Source organism: Cydia splendana, chromosome 17 (assembly GCF_910591565.1).
Source record: "Cydia splendana chromosome 17, ilCydSple1.2, whole genome shotgun sequence".
Lineage (NCBI taxonomy): Eukaryota > Metazoa > Arthropoda > Insecta > Lepidoptera > Tortricidae > Cydia > Cydia splendana.
This window is the reverse complement of record NC_085976.1, coordinates 3,045,435-3,066,813: the sequence shown is the minus strand read 5'-3', so window position 1 is coordinate 3,066,813 and position 21,379 is coordinate 3,045,435. Positions and strand designations below refer to the sequence as shown.

At 44.9% G+C, this 21,379-nt stretch overlaps 1 protein-coding gene across 1 annotated transcript; it reads left to right on the top strand.

Moving 5' to 3' along the window:
* The first annotated feature begins 642 nt into the window (after positions 1–642).
* On the top strand, positions 643–20,776 carry LOC134798728 (regulator of nonsense transcripts 1-like). Its single transcript, XM_063771115.1, has 12 exons — positions 643–1,000; positions 1,083–1,270; positions 4,502–4,702; positions 5,848–5,918; positions 6,717–6,784; positions 7,523–7,638; positions 8,119–8,328; positions 8,751–8,921; positions 14,879–15,038; positions 15,415–15,681; positions 16,443–16,614; positions 18,716–20,776. The coding sequence occupies exons 1-12, from the start codon at positions 821–823 to the stop codon at positions 20,020–20,022; spliced, it is 3,111 nt and encodes a 1,036-aa protein (XP_063627185.1). The 5' UTR covers positions 643–820; the 3' UTR covers positions 20,023–20,776.
* The last annotated feature ends 603 nt before the right edge of the window (positions 20,777–21,379 follow it).

Genomic DNA, 21,379 nt, shown 5'->3' with positions numbered 1-21,379 from the left:
GAATAACGTCATTTTTCTTGATCGAAAACCACTGCGGGATGATTCTTTTAAAAGGAGCTAAGGATGGTATTCTATCTGCCCAATATCTTGGTCCAATGTCATTGCGTCTCACTCTCTCATTAAGCAAAATGTGAGACAAAATACACATTTGACAAACAAAATGGACAGATGGAATACCATCCTAAACTATTGCTTTCGAGGAAACAACGTTACCTTCTTCCAAGAGAATGACCTGCAGCTAACTGCAGAAGGAAGCTGCAGTTGCGGTCGAGTAGTAAAATTTATTAAAATGTAATTTTAGAATGAAATTGAATAATTATGTATTATATTTCGCGCCTTGACAAGTTGACACTCTTGACAGTTATTAGCAGAGTTGATGTTGAAGTACTATTATTTATTCTGTGATGTTGATGAGCCTTTGAGTGTCATCTAGTGGTTATCGAGGGGAACTTTTGAACTTGAACTCAGTGCTGCCAAGGTGAATAATTAAATAAAAGCTGGATGTATTATAATAGAAAATTAAATTGATTACGTTCTAAACATTTTTGTGTAGTAAAATTTTACTTTATTGCCTTTTCAGATGTTTAGAAAATATTACAAAATTACAAAATAATTGAAGGTGATTAATTTCGTAATCGAAAACAAACTATCAGTGCCACCAACATACCAAAATCTAACATGGCGTATTTTCCTATTCGTCATTCTTTCCTAGCCGTTTGATAATTATTGCGTGGCTGTTATGGGAGAATTGTTTTTTCGTTCTGTTATTAATCTTTTTGACACGTTTTCCAAATTTTAACTTAAATTACTATACACAACCATGAGCGTCGACGCGTATGGACCGAGCTCCCAAACGCTCACATTTCTGGATACTGAAGAAGCGGATCTTATAGGAGCTGATACTCAGGGATCGGAGTTCGAGTTCACTGATTTCACCCTCCCTTCTCAGAGCCAAACCCAGGCTTCGCAGCATGACCATGGTCTAACCACTTCCAACCAGGTCAGTAGCTGTAAACTAGTGCACCTAACCTCGTTATATTTACTCGTTTTGATTACACCATATGATTTCTGTGTTCTTGTAGGTTAACGGCCTAGGTCGTTTGGATCTGAGTTCCAAAGTCTCTTCTGTTACTAATGCGATAGCAGAGTTGCAATTTGAGGAAGAAGATGAAGCGCTGTATAGCAGCAAGGAACTGCCTGACCATGCTTGCAAGTACTGCGGTATCCACGACCCCGCCACCGTAGTGATGTGCAACATTTGCAATAAGTGGTAAGATAAATATTAACAATAACATTTTATCTCTCAACTAATAGACATCGGTTACACGCTAATTCTGGCGTCAGTTCAGTTCATCATTCGGGTCAGAATGACGTGTGAATTATCGTGTAACACTCGGACTGATGTGCTGGACTGATGAAAATTAAATATTTTAGATAATATTCGTCAGTCCATTTTGAACATCAGGAAACTAATAGGAGACTGATCATGTAACCTGTTTATGTCATTCTCGCGTCAGTCACCATATTAGACTACAAGACTAAATGAATGTGTTGCATTCTACGTCCAAACGGTGACTGTGTCGTAGTTTTATCAGTCTGTTGTCAGTCTGGACTGATTGTGTAACCATGTCCATTTTTCATCATTCTGGCATCAATCAGAACTCGAATAAGACTTATGACTGAACTGACGCCAGAATTAGTGTGTAACCAATTTATTTATTTTCTGATGACTTAGAATGACAAATTGACCAATTCACTTCCTAATCATCCTGCTTTCATAGCAGTTTTGTACTAAAATGACAGATCACTCGGACAAATCAGGGCAATCTGGATGTAATGTTCATATCAGGGATATTAAACAAGGCTAAATAATATAATAATATAACAAGGCTTAATAGTATATTATAATGGTAAACAGTTTAACTTTGAAATAACTGCTAACCAGCATTATTGACACAACTGTTGCAAATTTCTTGTAATGAGGATACTATAACTTAAATTGACTATTTTTGTGCAACAAACTGTTATCGTAAACTGTAATTGCATACTGGTTACAGAAAACTCTTATCAGTAAAAAGGTACTTCCAGTTAAAATTCTTTTAGAAGAAAACTAACAACAAGATAACAGCTACTGCAAAAATATTCACTAAAATTGTGTTTTCTTTTATACTATGTACTGTTCCGATTGTTTGTGCTTACGAATAAATCTATTCTATTCTATTCTATTCTAATAATATATGTTGTAGGTGAATGAACATGAGTTGTACAAAGTGTGTTTGTATGATCCCAGATGGTCAAAATAAATTATAATTTAATTGAAAAGTAAAATTAGGTTACAATTAGCTTACACTTATTATGCTTGTGATTAAATTGTATTGGTGTTTGTCAAAACTGCTTAGTCCATGGAAACATTTACCACAATCTATCCTACAAATGTGCAGTTGTAGAAAATATCTTAAAAGTTTGAAAAGATCCTGGGTTTTAGAAAAATGAAGGAAACTTTCATTCTAGATGATTCCCATACAAAAATGAAAATATTCGAAAATTTTCAACAGATAAATTTAGTAATTTTATAAATTTTAGAAACTCAGCAATCTATCCCATGATATGTGCATGTATGGCGACACAATGTATCCAATAAATGTGTAGTCATCAATTAGTGATAACTGATAACCCAAAGCACAATGTATTTTTCTAGAATTGGAAGTAATGGCGAATTTACATTGATGAAACACATATATTATGTGGGAATGTGATGTTGTATGGAGGTTGTGTTTTCTATTGTATAGTCTCTGGTGTTATTTTGAAAGTTGTGTAATAGTATTTTTCTTTAGGAACTGAAGATACTCTATCTGCATATTTGCATAATATATGTTATTAATGTTATTATAATACTAACATACTTTGATTATAAGACATACATTGATAACAGTAAATTTATGTTTTGTGTACTGATAGTACTGATAGTAATCAATTGCAAGGTCACATATTATAAAGGAATGTCTTGGTTTGCCTCTTTTTCTATGAACCATATTTGTTGGAAAGATATGCTAACATATGGATTACAGTTCTTTTATAAATCACGACCCAGGCCATCATAATATTTTTCTCTAATACAATTATTAAATAGCTTAAGTCCGCGGAATGGATTCACGTGACCAGCGGCGCGGCAAGATTCACTTGGTTGGGGGACGGCGCGGGCTATGGTTTGCGGTCAAAATCACTTCAATGAATCCGTTTTGGACCACAGTGGCGGCTGCGGCGGTCGCCGCCCGCCACCTTGTTTGCTGCGCCGCTGGTCGCGTGACTCCAGTCCGCGGCCTAACACTGACCGTTAAGAGCAAGGACCGGAAAACCCCTCTTTACGCTTAATCCTATCAATTCGGTAACCCAATCGATTCGGTTACCGTATCATTCGGTAACCCTATCATACTGTTACCTGATTGTAATGGTAACCTTATTGAAACGGTAACCCTAACCTTTAACCGAGTTAATCTCAAAACCCCATCGCGATAGGGTTTTTGTTAAGGGTTTTTAACAGGTTTTCATTCAGTTATGGTAACCTTTATTATCGGTTGCTTACTGGTTTGCTACATTAAAGTAGTTTTAGTGATGTGCCGTCAGAACTAAAAAAAATACTAAAAAATTTGTTTATTTTATTTACTTTATTTATATTTTGTGGATTTTATTGATTTTACTTATTAAATTTATTTAATTTAATTAATTTATTTAATTGATTTAATTTATTGAATTAGTTGAATTTATTTATTTTTTTGAATTTATTTAATTTAATTAATTTATTTAATTTATTTAATTTATTTCATTTATTTAATTAGTTTAATTTGTTATATTTGTTTAATTAATTTAATTTATTTAATTTATTTAATTTGTTTAATTTAATTATTTTGTTTAATTTATTTAATTTATTTAATTTATTTAATTTATTTAATTTATTTAATTTATTTAATTTATTTAATTTATTTAATTTATTTAATTTATTAAACTTATTTAATTCATTTATTTTAATTATTTTAGTTATAATATAATAATATTTATAATAAGAACACACCACACAAGTAGGTATAAATATAAACAAAGGAAAGGCAAAAAAACTTGTTTGTGCTGGAGGCTTCATAGACCGCCCATGCCAACCTCGGTTATTCAATAATAAGTTGAATTTAAGTGAATTCAATAATAATGAGGTAACTGAATAGACTGGGTTTTTATTTCGGTTACCGGTAACAGAGGTTAACTCGATCTGATACGGTTACCGAATCAAAGTGTTACCTTATTAAGCGGTTACCGTTATGGTAGGGGTTTTTATAAACACCTCTAAAATACCCCTATGAAAAACCCCGGTTAAGGTAACCGGTTCCTGTCCCTGGTTAAGAGTAATGAAAATGAGACACTGTTTGGATTTTTCTATAAAAAGTGATTTGTTTTTTTGCTTTCTAGTCTAAACCAGTACAACAACTCATGCTAATCCTATCCATCGTTCTAGGTTCTGCAATGGCCGCGGCAACACCTCCGGCTCGCATATCATCAACCACCTGGTCCGAGCCAAGCATAAAGAGGCTGCTCTGCACCGCGACGGGCCCCTGGGCGAGACCCTGCTTGAGTGCTACTCGTGTGGCGCAAGAAATGTCTTTGTTCTTGGCTTTATCCCTGCTAAGGCTGACTCTGTTGTGGTATTGCTGTGTCGGTAAGTTATCTATTGACTACCATCTCTTTCATCACCTGGTTCACACAAATATATGTTTGTGCTCTACCTTTAGGCTTTACACATAACTCCAGAGTCCAGAGCACATGATTCATCGGAGTCACGCCGTTCTGTTGCCTGAATAGTGTTTAGTTTTAAGATTATGAAATTCTTAGGTACATAATAAATGTATGTTATATAGGCTTGTGCCTGCTCGGTCACTTCAGAGAGCGCTCCGCTCTCGGTCAATCGGTCAAACGAACTAGTTCGGTCTTTTAGTTCCTTTAGTTCAGTTCGGTCGTTGAGAGCCGGGAATGAATAGGAGTCGATTTTTCATTGGTTTCTTTCCAATCTTTGGTAACTGAATACAATTCAACTTGTACGATACGATGTGTCGATATTAAAAATTAAAACACCTTAACATAATTAAAAAATATCAAATATGTCGAAATATATTTGTTTTTCCTTCATATTTTCGGGCTTTGGAGTGTCACGTCGTTCTTTCATCTCGTTCACACTCGTGCCAGCGACATTGACAACCGTTTCGTTCCGTCCATTTTACGTTTCACTCAGTCAAGCGCTCTCGAATCCCACTGAACTAAAGGACCTAAAGACCGATTAAGAGCGTGCAAAAAGATTTAGTTCCTTTCGGTCCTTGATGGGATTTCATTCTTAATAGTTCTTAGTTCAGGACCGACTCAAGCCTAATGTTATAAGATATCCCCGCCCTGCTGCTGCGCCACCGGGCGCGTGGGTCCTGTGCCCTGTTTATCATAAGCTTGTAACTTGTAATACAAGTGGAAGTCCTTTTTTGACGGCTTTTGTTAGAAAGGGTTCCACTTGTATTACAAGTTACAAGCTTTTGATAAACAAGGCACTGGTCCCTGGTTCACCACATTTTGTCGCCAGTCCGCGACCTAAAATATTAAGGACCTAAAATATCTGATAAATAGGATATATTTATAACATAGCATTCGTCCATACCTAGAAAATCAGACGGGGGTACACATCAAAGTGCGCAAACGATTAGTACAGGGTGTCCAGCTGCAAAGCGAATATCTTAGATAAAACAATTGGAAGTCTAGGCCTTTGCCCAGCAGTGGGACACCTTAAAGACTCGTTAAAAAAACAATTCTTGTTTGTTTCAGTCAACCTTGTGCGGCGCAGAGCTCCCTCAAGGACATGAACTGGGACCAGGAGCAGTGGAAGCCATTGATTTGTGCGTACATTTTTATAGCATTTTTAATGTTTTTGTTATTTATTCATAATACATAAATAATTAATCAGTTGAGGTTAAATACACCCACTAAACTACTCGAAATGCAAAGTAATGTGTAAGCTACAAAGGTCAACTTAATCTTATGAATATTCCCTTACTTCATGAAATACCTATTCTCATTATGCTCGCGAATTAATTATTTGTCTACCGCCTGCCGGGCTAGCACATGTTTGGCGCGACAGTATCTCACGGCGAGATAGACTACGCGTCCCTCTTGAATTAACATAGTTAAATAAAGACGGGTAGACTATCTCGCCGCGAGATACTGACGAGCCAATCATGTGCTAGGCGTACTGATAAAGGAGGGTAGTTTGTTCACACAGCCATAATATCTAGACTCCGAAGGTTCATAGTAAAAATTTGTTGATCGCAACTTATTTTATAAAGTGTATGTATTTCTTTTTTCCACAACCTATTCGGCTGGACTGAATGGCCATGCTGATAGTTAAATTTGTTAAACTCAACTCATGTTTTTATTTAATTTATTATTCATCTGTAGATCCAACAGCTATGACATTAACATAGAATTTATAGTAGATACAGGAAGCCAATTATAGGAATTCACAGGGTAGTGACATACATTTGTTGCAGACATACATTTCTTTTCATATCTGTGTTTTGAAAAGTTTTCTCCTGACAAAGCAAAACTCAGTGATGCACCAAATGTTTAGCATGAAACGCTTGATTTAATCATAAACTTAGTTTAAAATAAATTGTAACTTTATTCTTCACTTTCAGCGGACCGCGCTTTCCTGTCCTGGCTGGTTAAAGTACCATCTGAAGCTGAGCAGATGAGGGCTCGTCAAGTAAGATAATTATAAAGCAATTATATCACTACATCTTATAAAACAAAGTCCCCCGCCGCGTCTATCTGTTTGTGTGTTTGTATGTTCACGATAAATTCAAAAACTACTGAACAGATTTTCATACGGTTTTCACCTATCAATAGAGTGATTCTTTAGCAAGGTTTAAGTACATAATTTGTTAAGGTTTACCCGTGCGAAGCCGGGACGGGTCCTAGATAATACGACTTAATTTGTAATATCCGGCCAAGTTCGATTATATATATTTATATTATTTATTTGCAATCTACTATTTCACTATTTTATCTCTATATAACTGAGTCAGGCGTAAAGGTAAAGAGATCTGGCAAATATGTTCCAAATTCTTTAACCACACAAATGATGGCTAACTGCGCATTCGTAAATAACACGTTAGCGGTGCACTAGTCGCTTTCACGCTCCTGTCTTTGACTAGCGACCCGCCCAGGCTTCGCGCGGATAAACGTTAACAAATTATACACCTAGACTTTCGTCACCAATCACTCTATTGATAGGTGAAAACCGCATGAAAATCCGTTCAGTACTTTTTGAGTTTATCGCGAACATACAAACACAAACACAAAAGACGCGGCGGGAGGCTTTGTTTTATAAGATGTAGAGATATTCAGCCATTAAATTCAGAGATTTGAGTTTAGAAATTATCCCATGACCTCAAAAACATCTCGAGATAAAGACAAACATAACGCTGTCGTTTTTTGTCAGGTGACCCCGCAGCAGATCGGGCGGCTGGAGGAGCTGTGGCGCGACAACGTGGACGCCACCTTCCAGGACCTGGAGAAGCCCGGCGTGGACGAGGAGCCCCACCAGGTGCTGCTCAGGTGCGTACTGATACTACTTGTTATGGCTGGTAAGTAGTGACGGCTGGGGAAAACATTCCATGCTCAACCAAATAGAATCGTGGGGGTTTATGGAACTGCGCCCAAGTGACATACAGCGACTTATGGCTCTTTGTCACTTGTCAGCATGTGTCTGTGAGCTTGGACCTCATGAAATCCCATTCGCCATTTTCAAAAACATCCAAATACTTACTGAATGGATAAAAAGAATATCGAAACTGCTCAAATTTCACGAGAACCGGTTGAGAAATACGATCTGTAGGGGAAAACATTCGGACGTAGCATGTTTGCTCGAGGTCGCGCTTCGCGCTTGCTCAGTCAATTATTTCCAACTGAGTATTTTACATTTTATAAAATTTTCAATGTTGCTATAGATTTTGTAATCAGAGGTCAGATCTTGAGATTTGGTCTTAAATCGAGAAATCATGCCTTGAATTTCGAATGACGAATAACTTATTACAGATATGAAGACGGCTATCAATACCAGAACATCTTCGGTCCACTGGTCAAGCTGGAAGCGGATTACGACAAGAGACTGAAAGAGTCTCAAACTCAAGAGGGCATTGAGGTTCGCTGGGACGTGGGGCTTAACAAGAAGACCATAGCTTACTTCACGCTGGCCAAGACCGACAGTGATATGAAGCTGATGCATGGAGATGAACTTAGACTAAGGTATGGAAGTTTTTTTTTATAGTTTAGATATTCTTAGGTAAGAGATTGAAAGTCTCAGACGCAAGAGGGCATTGAGGTTCGCTGGGACGTGGGGCTTAACAAGAAGATTATAACCTACTTCACTCTGGCCAAGACTGACAAAGATATGAAGCTGACGCATGGAGATGAACTTAGGCGGAGGTATGGAAGTTTTCAAGAAAATAATGTTGGTAGGGCCGCCATGTAAGTTTATGAATTGGTAAATACTTATAATTTTTCAGTTTTCATGTCAGTAATCAATTTAAATGGTGCGACAGTGGTACGGTCGTTGTGTTTCTCTTACGATTTTGAGTGGAAAATCGACCGAAAATGACCATTTAAATGTTAAATACTAGGCGTTTAATGTAGTAAAATGAAGTCGGAACGTTATATTTTGGCATCAGATACGTGGGCGAGCTGCACAAGCCGTGGGCGGGGGTGGGCCACGTGATCAAGGTGCCGGACAACTACGGCGACGACGTGGGGCTGGAGCTCAAGGCCGGCGCCGGCGCGCCCGCCGACTGCACCGCCAGCTTCGTCGTCGACTTCATATGGAAGAGCACCAGCTTCGACAGGTATTCTTCTTCTTCGTGTTAGGGGCTATACGGGGTGGAAAAATTAGTCGGGCCCTGGAGGGAAACTACCTTAAATCCTTAAGTTGGCTCATTTTACTTAAAGGGGACATTCCTTTATTTTTAAAAAGAAATAAAACTGCATTCAAACATTTTTCCTATTTTTTTTATTTAATTTTCTTGTCTAAAAATATTCTTGAGTACTAAATATTCGTTTTTATGGATATTTTGTACGACAGACGAGTGTAATACCTAATGTTTATTGGAGAAATGTTATCATTAACATTAACTGTATCGACTAGTAGAAAAAAATAGCGGGTGTTTATTTTTTGGAAGTTTTACTCGGTTCGATTCCCGGTAGAGACAAGCGAATTTAAAAAAAATTTGAATGCAGTTTTGTTTCTTTTTAAAAATAAAGGAATGTCTCCTTTAAGTAAAATGAGCCAACTTAAGGATTTAAGGTAGTTTCCCTCCAGGGCCCGACATATCTTTCCACACTGTATAAGGCTCCAGAGCCTATGTATAAATAAATAATAAATAAATAAATATTAGGGGACATCTTACACAGATCAAACCTAGCCCCAAACTAAGCAAAGCTTGTACTATGGGTACTAGGCGACGATATACATACTTGTATAGATAAATACATACTTATATACATAGAAAACAACCATGACTCAGGAACAAATATTAGTGTTCATCACACAAATAAATGCCCTTACTGGGATTCGAACCCAGGACCATCGGCTTAGCAGACAGGGTCACTATCCACTAGACATGTGCGCCGCGCCGCCGCGCCGCCGCCGCCGACGATTTTTCCACGCCGCCGCCGCCGATAAATTTGACCGGCGTATAATCGGCGTGGAAAATTTTGATACCTATCGTGTCTTATTGCGTGTTGCATAGTGAGTAGATAGTATCATATATAAAAAATTGAAAAACCAGAACGGGATAAAAAACGAGCGAAGAAGAGAGATGGCGCCTTACAAATTTCTAAAAAAGTTTTTGACACGTATCTCGAATACAACGCACGTATGCTAAGAAAAAACTGTTTAAATCTATTATCTACATATGAGAATAAAACTAGAACATAAAAACTATCGCTTTCGATGCGTATTTAATTTACAATAAGGAAAAGAAATTTTCATAACAATCTTCATTTTACGACTTCGACCATTTCTCGGGAACTCTCGGTTGCTTTCGTTTGGCGGTGCTACAGATTAGACCAAATAATCCGTAAGTTAAAGTAAACTAAATTATGTTTGTCATGTTGGTATACAGGTATTTCTGAGTTTTTTTACACGAAGTAAAATAAAAAGTGCTGCCAACCTCAACCTTAGTCCATACGAGTGAATTATGCCATTTATGACATATCAATCAAATTAATATTATCGTATGGTTATCGTGTTAATAATTTGTATTTTATTGTTTTAAATTTCTTTATGAGTTATTATTATTCAGATTGATTTTCATGGCTCGGCAAACATTGTCATTCGTCCAGGGAAAGGGCTGCCGAGATGAGCCAAAAATACAAAGTTATAGAATGGGAGGCGAGCGTACTTGGGACAACAAAATGGGAGACGCCCGATGGCGAGAGCTATCGCAAGATCGCAAGAGACATGACGTGATCTGGTATCGGAGGCCAGGTGAGTCCTTTGGATCGTTGCGTCACTTTAGCCGTAGTAATGTTAAGATCCAGAAAGGGAAATGGGGACTACCTACGTTTGTATGAAAAGGCGATTTATGGGTGGTGGTCGTCCATATTCGTGGCTTAAAGCGGAAAATAAGTAATCTAATGAACGTTTTTGCAACTAGGCTTACAACAATAAGTAATAATTTTATGTTAAAACAAGTTTTAAATAAATACCTACGTACGTCGTAAGAAATTTTCGAATTATTTTATCCAAATAACGACTACCTACTTGACAAATAAGAAATCCTTATCACAGTTATAAACCCTGGCAGGGATACATAATAATGTCGGTATTTAACTAAACATAAGACAAACTCTTTATTTCATTTACGCGAGCGGAGCTGCGGGCCCGTCTAGTCCGATATATAATTTAAAGATCCTACTGTTTTTCGCTTATTATTTGCCAGTGAAGTAAATTAACATCACTTTTGTCGATGCGGTGTTAGCAGTGATAACGATTTAGCGTTAAATTAAACAAGGCCTCGGTTCTGGATCACAGGTTATTATTTAATATGTTATCAACTTATCACACAGCTTTTTTATAGAGCGTATTTTGTTTTACTGTAGTAAGCATCTCACCAAGGGTCATCATTAAGCTAGCAACAAAGAAAACGAAAGTAAACCTTAATATTCCATGAAACTCTTTAATGAAATACCTACAATATATTATCTCACGCGACTCTTTAAATTTTCCGTCAGAGGGCTCGTTTATCAAATCTTTGGGTACTCGCTCACAGTATGTAGGTCAGAAGACACGCGGATTTTCCCCTGCAAGTGCCATGCGACACGAGACACTTCTAAGACATTTTGTTGAGTTGAGCGAATCAACCTGACGAAGTGAATCAAAACGACGACATCTTTATACATACATACATTTCTAATGAACTTCAGTTCAGACAAATTTAAAGTAATTCATCATTATTTCGTAACAAATCATAGGTGAGACGACAGCTCCTGGGAGAAGTCAATATAGATTTATTTAAACTTACGACTTAACTGATAAAGAAATCTTTTTGTGTTTTATTTGTATTAAAGTTATTATACTGTCTAAAATGTAGCTCTCTGAAGTGCAAGATGCCATCAACAGATTGAAGCATAAGTCTGTGGGCCCTGAAGGCGTATCAGCAGCAATGTTACAGCACCTGGGCTACGAGGGAACGAAGGTCATCCATCAAATATGCAATAAGATTTGGAGGACTGGCCAGTGGCCAGATGACTGGACACAGTCCGCTGTTGTACCTCTGCATAAGAAGGGCTCTACAAGGAAATGCGAAAATTATCGAACTTTGTCTCTCATGCCGCATGCAAGCAAGATACTCCTTCGCATTATAAACGCTAGGCTTTCTTCCTTCGTTGATTACCAGACAGCGAGCGAACAATCCGGTTTTGTGGCTGGTAAGGGAACCCGTGAGCAAATCCTGAACGTCCGACTTCTCATTGAGAAATGTTGTGAGTTTAACAAGCCACTGGTATTGTGCTTCATTGATTACGCTAAGGCGTTTGACTGCGTCCAGTGGAGTACGATGTTAGATGTGATGATCGAGATGGGCGTGCCTGAACACCTTACTTTTTTGGTGCAGAATTTGTACCTCGATGGTTCGAGCTTCGTGAAACTGGAAAGTGAAAAGTCAAATAATTTCCATACAGAACGAGGCGTTCGTCAAGGCTGCATTCTGTCGCCGAAACTTTTTAATTTGTACGGCGAACATATTATGAGGAAGTCATTGGACGGCTGGAAAGGCGGTATCGTAGTGGGTGGACACAGGGTCAGCAATCTGAGATATGCAGACGATACGACGATAGTGGTATCGAGCGAAGAGGAGATGGCAACTCTTCTGAAGAAAATTGAGGTTGAGAGTACTAGGCTTGGTCTTAAGATTAACCATTCCAAAACGAAAGTAATGGTGGTAGACCGAGCCAATCTACTTCCCATCACCGATGCACTCAGTAAATATGAAAAAGTGAGTGAGTTTGTGTATCTCGGGTCGCTGATAACCTGTGACGGTGGCTGCACTGGCGAAATACGCCGTAGATCTGGCATGGCAAAAAGTGCAATGGCGAACCTTGACAAGTTATGGAGGAACAGAAGTATTCGTCGTTCAACCAAGGTGCGCTTGACCCGGTCTCTGGTATTCTCGATCTTCGTTTACGGTGCCGAGACATGGAGCTTGAAAAGTCGCGACAGGGCAAAAATCGACGCTTTTGAGATGTGGTGTTGGCGAAGGCTCCTACGCATACCCTGGACGGCTATGAGAACCAATAAGTCTATCCTAGAGGAGCTGAAGATCACCACACGGCTCTCTACAAAATGTCAAGAACGCGCACTCAGCTTCTTTGGTCATATCATGCGGTCTAAAAAGCACGGCCTAGAAAGGCAGATTATCTTGGGCCAAATAGAGGGCAAGCGAGCGCGAGGAAAAGCACCCACGAGATGGTCTGATGTTGTGAAGAGGGTGGTTGGCGGCAACATGCAGTGCGTGACCCATAAGGCCTATGATCGCACAATGTGGAGACGTAGCATACATGGTCGCGATCCTCAGCAATGAGGGACCGAGGAAGAAGAAGAAAATGTAGCGTTTTAAAGTGTCTTTTTTATGTTAATATTTAAACATACCGTTGGTAACCGTTAGGTTGGTAAGAAATGGTTGCCAAGTGACATGATGGTATATAATTTTCGGCAATAATTCAGAAAACACACGTAATATGTTTTGGATAGCCTAGTAAATACTCAGAAGGCTTTAATATAGAGTTTCTACAGCCACGTTCTCATGTAGTATCAAAAATTATGCCACGCCGATTTCACGCCGATCACGCCGCCGCCGCCGGTCAAAAAATCATCGGACGCCGCCGCCGATGATTTTGCCATCGGCGCACATGTCTACTATCCACTAGACCAGACCGGTCGTCACTGCGACCATCCCTGATCTATTGTGATCGCCACCTACTACAACTCTCGATCCAAACCTGCAACTTCGAACAGCTGCAGGATCTTTTTGATCTCGAGAGACTAACTCCTCCGGGCGCAATATGTGTCCGCCCGGGATTAAGTCACGAGTACGCATTAGGCAAAGGCACTCTGTGAAGATGTGCAAGGGCGTCTCCTCTGCCTCCATACAGAGTCTGCACCGCCCTATGTCACGTTTCCCCATAGTGTGCATGTGCTTATTTAGGCCGCAATTCCCAGTAAGCACTCTTACCAAGTTGCGCTAAGACAGCGCTAAGGCGTTCGACAGGTGTGTGACTCATGTCAACAACGGGCCGAGTACTCACCGACCCGACGCCAGGCGTGGCTCACTCCGCGATTTCGTCGCGTCGCTACAAGTACATGCGGCCCACATAAATTTTGGTGTCTAGCAGTAGTAGTTGCCGCTCACCGCTACGGAACGGAAGCCGGCTCGCGCGTGCGCCATGCGCCACCTTGCGGTCATATCTGTCGCAATAGACGCGTTTTGTTAGAGAGTGAACCTTCTGTACCTAGTACTATTATTTATTCTGTGCCGACACCGAGCTTTCAGCAACCGAGTTCTCGTTGAGGCGTTCCGGTTCTAAGTCATGTTTTGGAAACTACAAAAGGCCGCGGACTCGACGCTATTTCGAGTCGCTTGGACCTGGACCCGCCGCTCGTGCCGCCCTGTTCCGAGCGATTCGATCAAAATGTATAAGGGTAGTATTCTACCTGTCCAATATTTGATCAAATTTGTATTTGCTTCTCACATTTTGCTTAATGAGAGAGTAAGACGCAATGCACATTTGATCAAATATTGGACAGATAAAATACCACCCTTAAGACAATGAACCTGTTTCGGGCGAGCGGTTTCCGCCGTATAAAGGGGCCCACTGATTAACAGTCGGCCGGACGGTATCGGCCTGTCAGTTAGTACAAAATTTTGACAGTTCCCAACAACTGACAGGCCGATACCGTCCGGCGGACTGTTAATCAGTGGGCCCCTTAAGAGACCAACAAAACGATAGACCGCGATAGCAACAGATATTTTCACTAAGCGTCTCTCGTTTTGTAAAGTGGTTTGTGGAATTGTATCGTGAAACCTCGTCAACGTGAGCTTCCGCTCCGTTTGTTAAAGAACTGAGGGGCTACCGCGAAAACCGAAATTCGCAAATTGCGGGGATCTTACTCTTTTACTCCAATGAAGGCGTAATTAGAGTGACAGAGAAAAATGCCCGCAATTGACGATTTTCGGTATTGGCGGTAGCCCTACAGTAACCGACCAAATACGTTGGCAAAATTTAACTTAAATGTATTTTCCAGGATGCAACTGGCGCTCCGCAAGTTCGCCGTGGACGAGTCGTCTGTATCTGGCTACATCTACCGGCGCCTGCTGGGACACGAGGTCGACGAGGTGCTGTTCCGCGTGCACCTGCCCAAGCACTTCAGCGCGCCCAACTTGCCCGACCTCAATCGCTCGCAGGTCGGTACTGACAGAGGTGTCACATGCTTGTCGAACCATTAAAAGCCTGTATAAAACTTTATTGATGTCCCCCATGCTACAATAAAATTTTAGTCCTCGTTAAATAACAAACACTGTTAAAGTTTATCTAAGATTTACGATCAAACAGTATATATTTTGCACAAAGCCTTGTACTTTAATGTTTTAAACCATGTCGAGAAATAAACTTACTTACTGCTATGGCGCAACGACCCGAAGTGGATCTTGGCCTCCGACATCAAAGACCGCCATGCTACTCTCTCCAAAGCCGTTTCTGTCCAGTCGAGAAATAAACTGCCGCTTCGAAGCCGGCGCGATTCACTCATTAAAAAACACCAATCAATGTACTCTTCCACAGGTGTACGCAGTAAAGCACGCGCTCCAACGCCCGCTATCTCTGATCCAAGGTCCGCCCGGCACCGGCAAGACGGTCACGTCGGCCACCATCGTCTACCAGCTCGTGCGCCAGAGCGGCGGACCCGTCCTTGTGTGCGCACCGTCAAATACGGCAGTGGACCAGCTGACTGAGAAGATACATCGCACTGGGCTGAAGGTCGTTCGGTTGTGTGCCAAGTCGAGGGAGGCTATGGAGTCTTCTGTGTCTTTCCTGGCATTGCATGAGCAGGTTAGTTTCTTTTTTTATTTCTTCTGTCTTCTCTGACACTGCTTCCTAATTGTGTCTATCACACAATCATAGATGGTGGGATCCTATAGATCTTTACGCGTGCGTCCGACCGTCCGTGAGGGACAAAACATACGCAATGCAACACTGATTGGTCGAATTCATTTGTTGCCCACTATAATCTATACTACATTTACGGTGGGGAATAAACAAAATGTGAGACTGTGACAAGAACAAACAATAATAGCGCTTTCGCTGCTACTCCTACTGAAAGATACATAAGACTTTCATTTCCCCCACCACTTATGCCTGATCCAGTTATACTAGATTAATGCACACAAGCGATTTTATCACTTCCGTAGACTAGCTTACGAAAAAGACACTGCATTAGACTCAGGGTCGTGTGGCTGTGGGCCAAATCGAGAAACATATATTATAGTTGAACTATGTCGAACCGCAATTTCGATTTACAATGCGACCGCGCGTGATCATACGCACATTATTGACGCTTTCGGCGCCGCTGCGGTCGCTATGAGTCAAGAGTCGTTGACAGCTTACGTACGTAGTCACTTACGGCGCGGGGCTCGCGCGCCAATGATCGAGTTGGCTGCGGCGGCCGCGCGAGCTAGTGTTCGATAGCTTGCCGCGCGATGTCGAGACGGGGCTTATCAATCACTCATTCTTTCCACGTGTCCAAACCATCTCAACATACCTTTCTCAATTTGTTTTATTTTCAATAGTAAATTGATTGAAATATTGAACAGGCGCGCGCACTGGGATCGGCAGACAGCGAACTGCGCAAGCTGACGCGGCTGAAGGAGGAGGCGGGCGAGCTGTCGGCGGCCGACGAGCGCCGCTACCGCGCGCTGCGCCGCGCCGCCGAGCGCCGCCTGCTCGACGCCGCCGACGTCGTGTGCACCACCTGCGTCGGCGCAGGTCCGTACTGTTACTGCTGTAGCTAGCGGGAGACCCACAAGCTGACGCGGCTGAAGGAGGAGGCGGGCGAGCTGTCGGCGGCCGACGAGCGCCGCTACCGCGCGCTGCGCCGCGCCGCCGAGCGCCGCCTGCTCGACGCCGCCGACGTCGTGTGCACCACCTGCGTCGGCGCAGGTCCGTACTGTTACTGCTGGAGCTAGCGGGAGACCCTCAGGCTGACGCGGCTGAAGGAGGAGGCGGGCGAGCTGTCGGCGGCCGACGAGCGCCGCTACCGCGCGCTGCGCCGCGCCGCCGAGCGCCGCCTGCTCGACGCCGCCGACGTCGTGTGCACCACCTGCGTCGGCGCAGGTCCGTACTGTTACTGCTGTAGCTAGCGGGAGACCCACAGGCTGACGCGGCTGAAGGAGGAGGCGGGCGAGCTGTCGGCGGCCGACGAGCGCCGCTACCGCGCGCTGCGCCGCGCCGCCGAGCGCCCCCTGCTCGACGCCGCCGACGTCGTGTGCACCACCTGCGTCGGCGCAGGTCCGTACTGTTACTGCTGTAGCTAGCGGGAGACCCACAGGCTGACGCGGCTGAAGGAGGAGGCGGGCGAGCTGTCGGCGGCCGACGAGCGCCGCTACCGCGCGCTGCGCCGCGCCGCCGAGCGCCGCCTGCTCGACGCCGCCGACGTCGTGTGCACCACCTGCGTCGGCGCAGGTCCGTACTGTTACTGCTGTAGCTAGCGGGAGACCCACAGGCTGACGCGGCTGAAGGAGGAGGCGGGCGAGCTGTCGGCGGCCGACGAGCGCCGCTACCGCGCGCTGCGCCGCGCCGCCGAGCGCCGCCTGCTCGACGCCGCCGACGTCGTGTGCACCACCTGCGTCGGCGCAGGTCCGTACTGTTACTGCTGTAGCTAGCGGGAGACCCACAGGCTGACGCGGCTGAAGGAGGAGGCGGGCGAGCTGTCGGCGGCCGACGAGCGCCGCTACCGCGCGCTGCGCCGCGCCGCCGAGCGCCGCCTGCTCGACGCCGCCGACGTCGTGTGCACCACCTGCGTCGGCGCAGGTCCGTACTGTTACTGCTGTAGCTAGCGGGAGACCCACAGGCTGACGCGGCTGAAGGAGGAGGCGGGCGAGCTGTCGGCGGCCGACGAGCGCCGCTACCGCGCGCTGCGCCGCGCCGCCGAGCGCCGCCTGCTCGACGCCGCCGACGTCGTGTGCACCACCTGCGTCGGCGCAGGTCCGTACTGTTACTGCTGTAGCTAGCGGGAGACCCACAGGCTGACGCGGCTGAAGGAGGAGGCGGGCGAGCTGTCGGCGGCCGACGAGCGCCGCTACCGCGCGCTGCGCCGCGCCGCCGAGCGCCGCCTGCTCGACGCCGCCGACGTCGTGTGCACCACCTGCGTCGGCGCAGGTCCGTACTGTTACTGCTGTAGCTAGCGGGAGACCCACAGGCTGACGCGGCTGAAGGAGGAGGCGGGCGAGCTGTCGGCGGCCGACGAGCGCCGCTACCGCGCGCTGCGCCGCGCCGCCGAGCGCCCCCTGCTCGACGCCGCCGACGTCGTGTGCACCACCTGCGTCGGCGCAGGTCCGTACTGTTACTGCTGTAGCTAGCGGGAGACCCACAGGCTGACGCGGCTGAAGGAGGAGGCGGGCGAGCTGTCGGCGGCCGACGAGCGCCGCTACCGCGCGCTGCGCCGCGCCGCCGAGCGCCGCCTGCTCGACGCCGCCGACGTCGTGTGCACCACCTGCGTCGGCGCAGGTCCGTACTGTTACTGCTGTAGCTAGCGGGAGACCCACAGGCTGACGCGGCTGAAGGAGGAGGCGGGCGAGCTGTCGGCGGCCGACGACTCGAGCGTCTGTCTCAGTTGAAACACTTCTACGCAGAGCGCGTGGCAATTTCATCGCGATGTGATTCGTTCTGAGTGGACCCGCCTAATAAATGCATTTCCTACGTGCCTTCTATACCGCAAAAACACTAGACCTGCTTTGTTTACATTATTCAGAGATCAAAAATTCTAGCCCAAAATTAATGTATTGCTGACAAAAATTGTTTACGTTGATCTAAAATTCTTATCATAAAATGATGTTCATATTAATTTATATAAAACGTTCTACAACAGGTGACCCCCGAGTCGCGCGCATGCGCTTCCAGTCCATCCTGATCGACGAGGGCATGCAGTCCACCGAGCCCGAGTGCATGGTGCCCGTGGTCCTCGGGGCCCGGCAGCTCATCCTCGTCGGCGACCACTGCCAGCTCGGACCCGTCGTCATGTGCAAGAAGGCCGCTAAAGCAGGCCTGAGTCAGAGCCTGTTCGAACGTCTTGTGGTACTCGGCATCCGACCCTTCCGTCTAGAAGTCCAGTATCGTATGCATCCCGAACTATCTCGCTTCCCATCTGACTTTTTCTACGAGGGATCCCTTCAGAATGGAGTCAGCGCTGAGGAGCGTAGACTGCATAAGATAGACTTCCCCTGGCCGAGACCTGATCGTCCTATGTTCTTCTACGTCACCCAGGGACAGGAAGAGATCGCTGGCTCTGGAACTTCGTATCTTAATCGTACCGAGGCCGCTAATGTTGAAAAGCTGACCACTCGCTTTTTAAAAGCCGGCGTGCGACCTGAGCAGATCGGTATCATAACCCCCTATGAAGGACAGAGGTCGTATTTAGTCCAGCATATGCAGTATCAGGGGAGCTTGCACTCTAAATTGTATCAGGAGATCGAGGTTGCCAGCGTCGATGCTTTCCAAGGAAGGGAGAAGGATATCATCATTATGTCGTGCGTACGCTCCAATGAACATCAAGGAATTGGTTTCCTTAGCGATCCGAGGCGTCTCAATGTGGCTTTGACCCGCGCGAAGTACGGACTAATCGTCGTCGGCAACCCTAAGGTTCTGAGCAAGCAGCCGCTCTGGAATCATCTTCTCGCGTTTTACAAGGAGCGCCGCGTGCTGACCGAAGGTCCGCTGTCCAATCTAAAGGAGTCGGCGATTCAGTTCGCGAAACCGAAGAAGCTGGTGAACGCGCAGAACCCCGGCTCGCACTTCATGTCGACGTCCATGTTCGACGCGCGCGAGGCCATGGTGCCGGGCTCCATATACGACCGCGCGAGGCCGCTGCGAGACCCGCTGGCTTATGTCGGCCCGGAGCGCGCCGCCTTGTTGCACGCGCCAGTTCCGCCGGCGGCCTTCCCCATGCGAGGCCCGCAACGCCCGTTCCCGCCTATGGCCCGCGGCCTCGCCGCTCGCCGTCGGCCTCCGCGTCTATCCCAAGAGCCCCTATCCCAGCAGCCGCCTCTGTCGCTGTCGCAGGGCGCCTCGCAGCCAGATTTCAGCCAGGAGTCTGCCGCGCCGGACTGCCCGTCGCAACCGGACGGGCTGCTCTCGCAAGACTCCACGTACCAGGGCGGGTTCCGGCGACAGTACTGAGCGGCGCGCGCCGCACGCGGATGATGCCGACGCGACACGCCGAGGGGGCCGCGGGGAGGCCGAGAGCCCCGGGAGCGGCGAGGCCGACGAGGCCGGCGCCGGCCTCCGAGGCGACCACACGACTGACGGGGACGACCGCCCTTCGAATGTTCGAAAGCGTTCTAAACTGCGACTAAAACTGAGCAAATTTCAAAACTTTATCAGCTGTTAAATAACTAAATTCTAGTTACGTTTTTTTTGTATTCTAATCGAATCGTTGTTCTTATAGGAGACATCATTTAGCTTTCGGTCGGGGACGACCCTAGTTCTTCTGTATTTCCGATAGAGCGACTCATTTTATATTTGAAATTTTAACCGATAAGCGACGTCTCTGTTATCAATATCGTCTGCAACATTAACGACCACAGTATGTAGTCTACAGTCCGAGTTCTAAAGTCAGTCTGACAAAATAAGTGTAGAATACTTCATTGTTTTTCCTTCTCAAGTTAAACAGAGAACACAAAGTCACACTAATTCAGACCTAGCTGCCACCAAAATCATTTGCCGTAGAAGTTAAAAGCGAAGGAGATAAGTACTAAGAAATCTGATTTACATTAAAAATATTTTTGTATAAAATATGAAAGTATTTCTAAATTGTTGGTTGGTGTAAGAACTGCAATGTTGCGTTGCGCGTTTCAAATTATGTTATGTAACCGAGAAAACTGCCACTTGTTATCATTTGTGAAGGAAAATCAATAAAGATTTACCTATGTCATGGATGTTGTTTTATATTTTCAAACCCAACATACACCCACACTCTCTTCTTCTTCGTTACACCAGGGGTGCGAAACTCCTCGCTTCGGGCAAACTCGGCTCCGTTCGGCTCAGCATTGCTCCGGCACTCCGGCAATTATTAGGGTTGGCACAACTTGACGTCCCTTTGCGTGCACGACCACAGATCAGATAATAAGGGGAATGCCATGAAACTTTGGCGCCGTGACAAATGTGGTTTTTTTTAGCGGAAAACGCACAGACTTGTGTTACTGGAGTTACTAGGGTTGAACTGAACGAGGTTACGTCTACCCCACTCGGAGACCTGTTCAAGGGACGTCTCGATCTCAGACACAAGTCGCATCCTACACTCCGACACCTGCTCAGGGGGGGCGTTTACACGACCTGTATAACAGCTATCGCCAGTGTTGTCATTTGCATAGCAATGAATCATCATCATCATCATCATGTCAGCCACAAGACGTCCACTGCTGAACATAGGCCTCCCCCTTTGGAGGGTGTATGCCGATAATCGCCACGCTTGGCAGGCGGGTTGGCGATCGCAGTAGAGTACACCGAATTTGAGGGACGCTGCTGCCCGTCCACC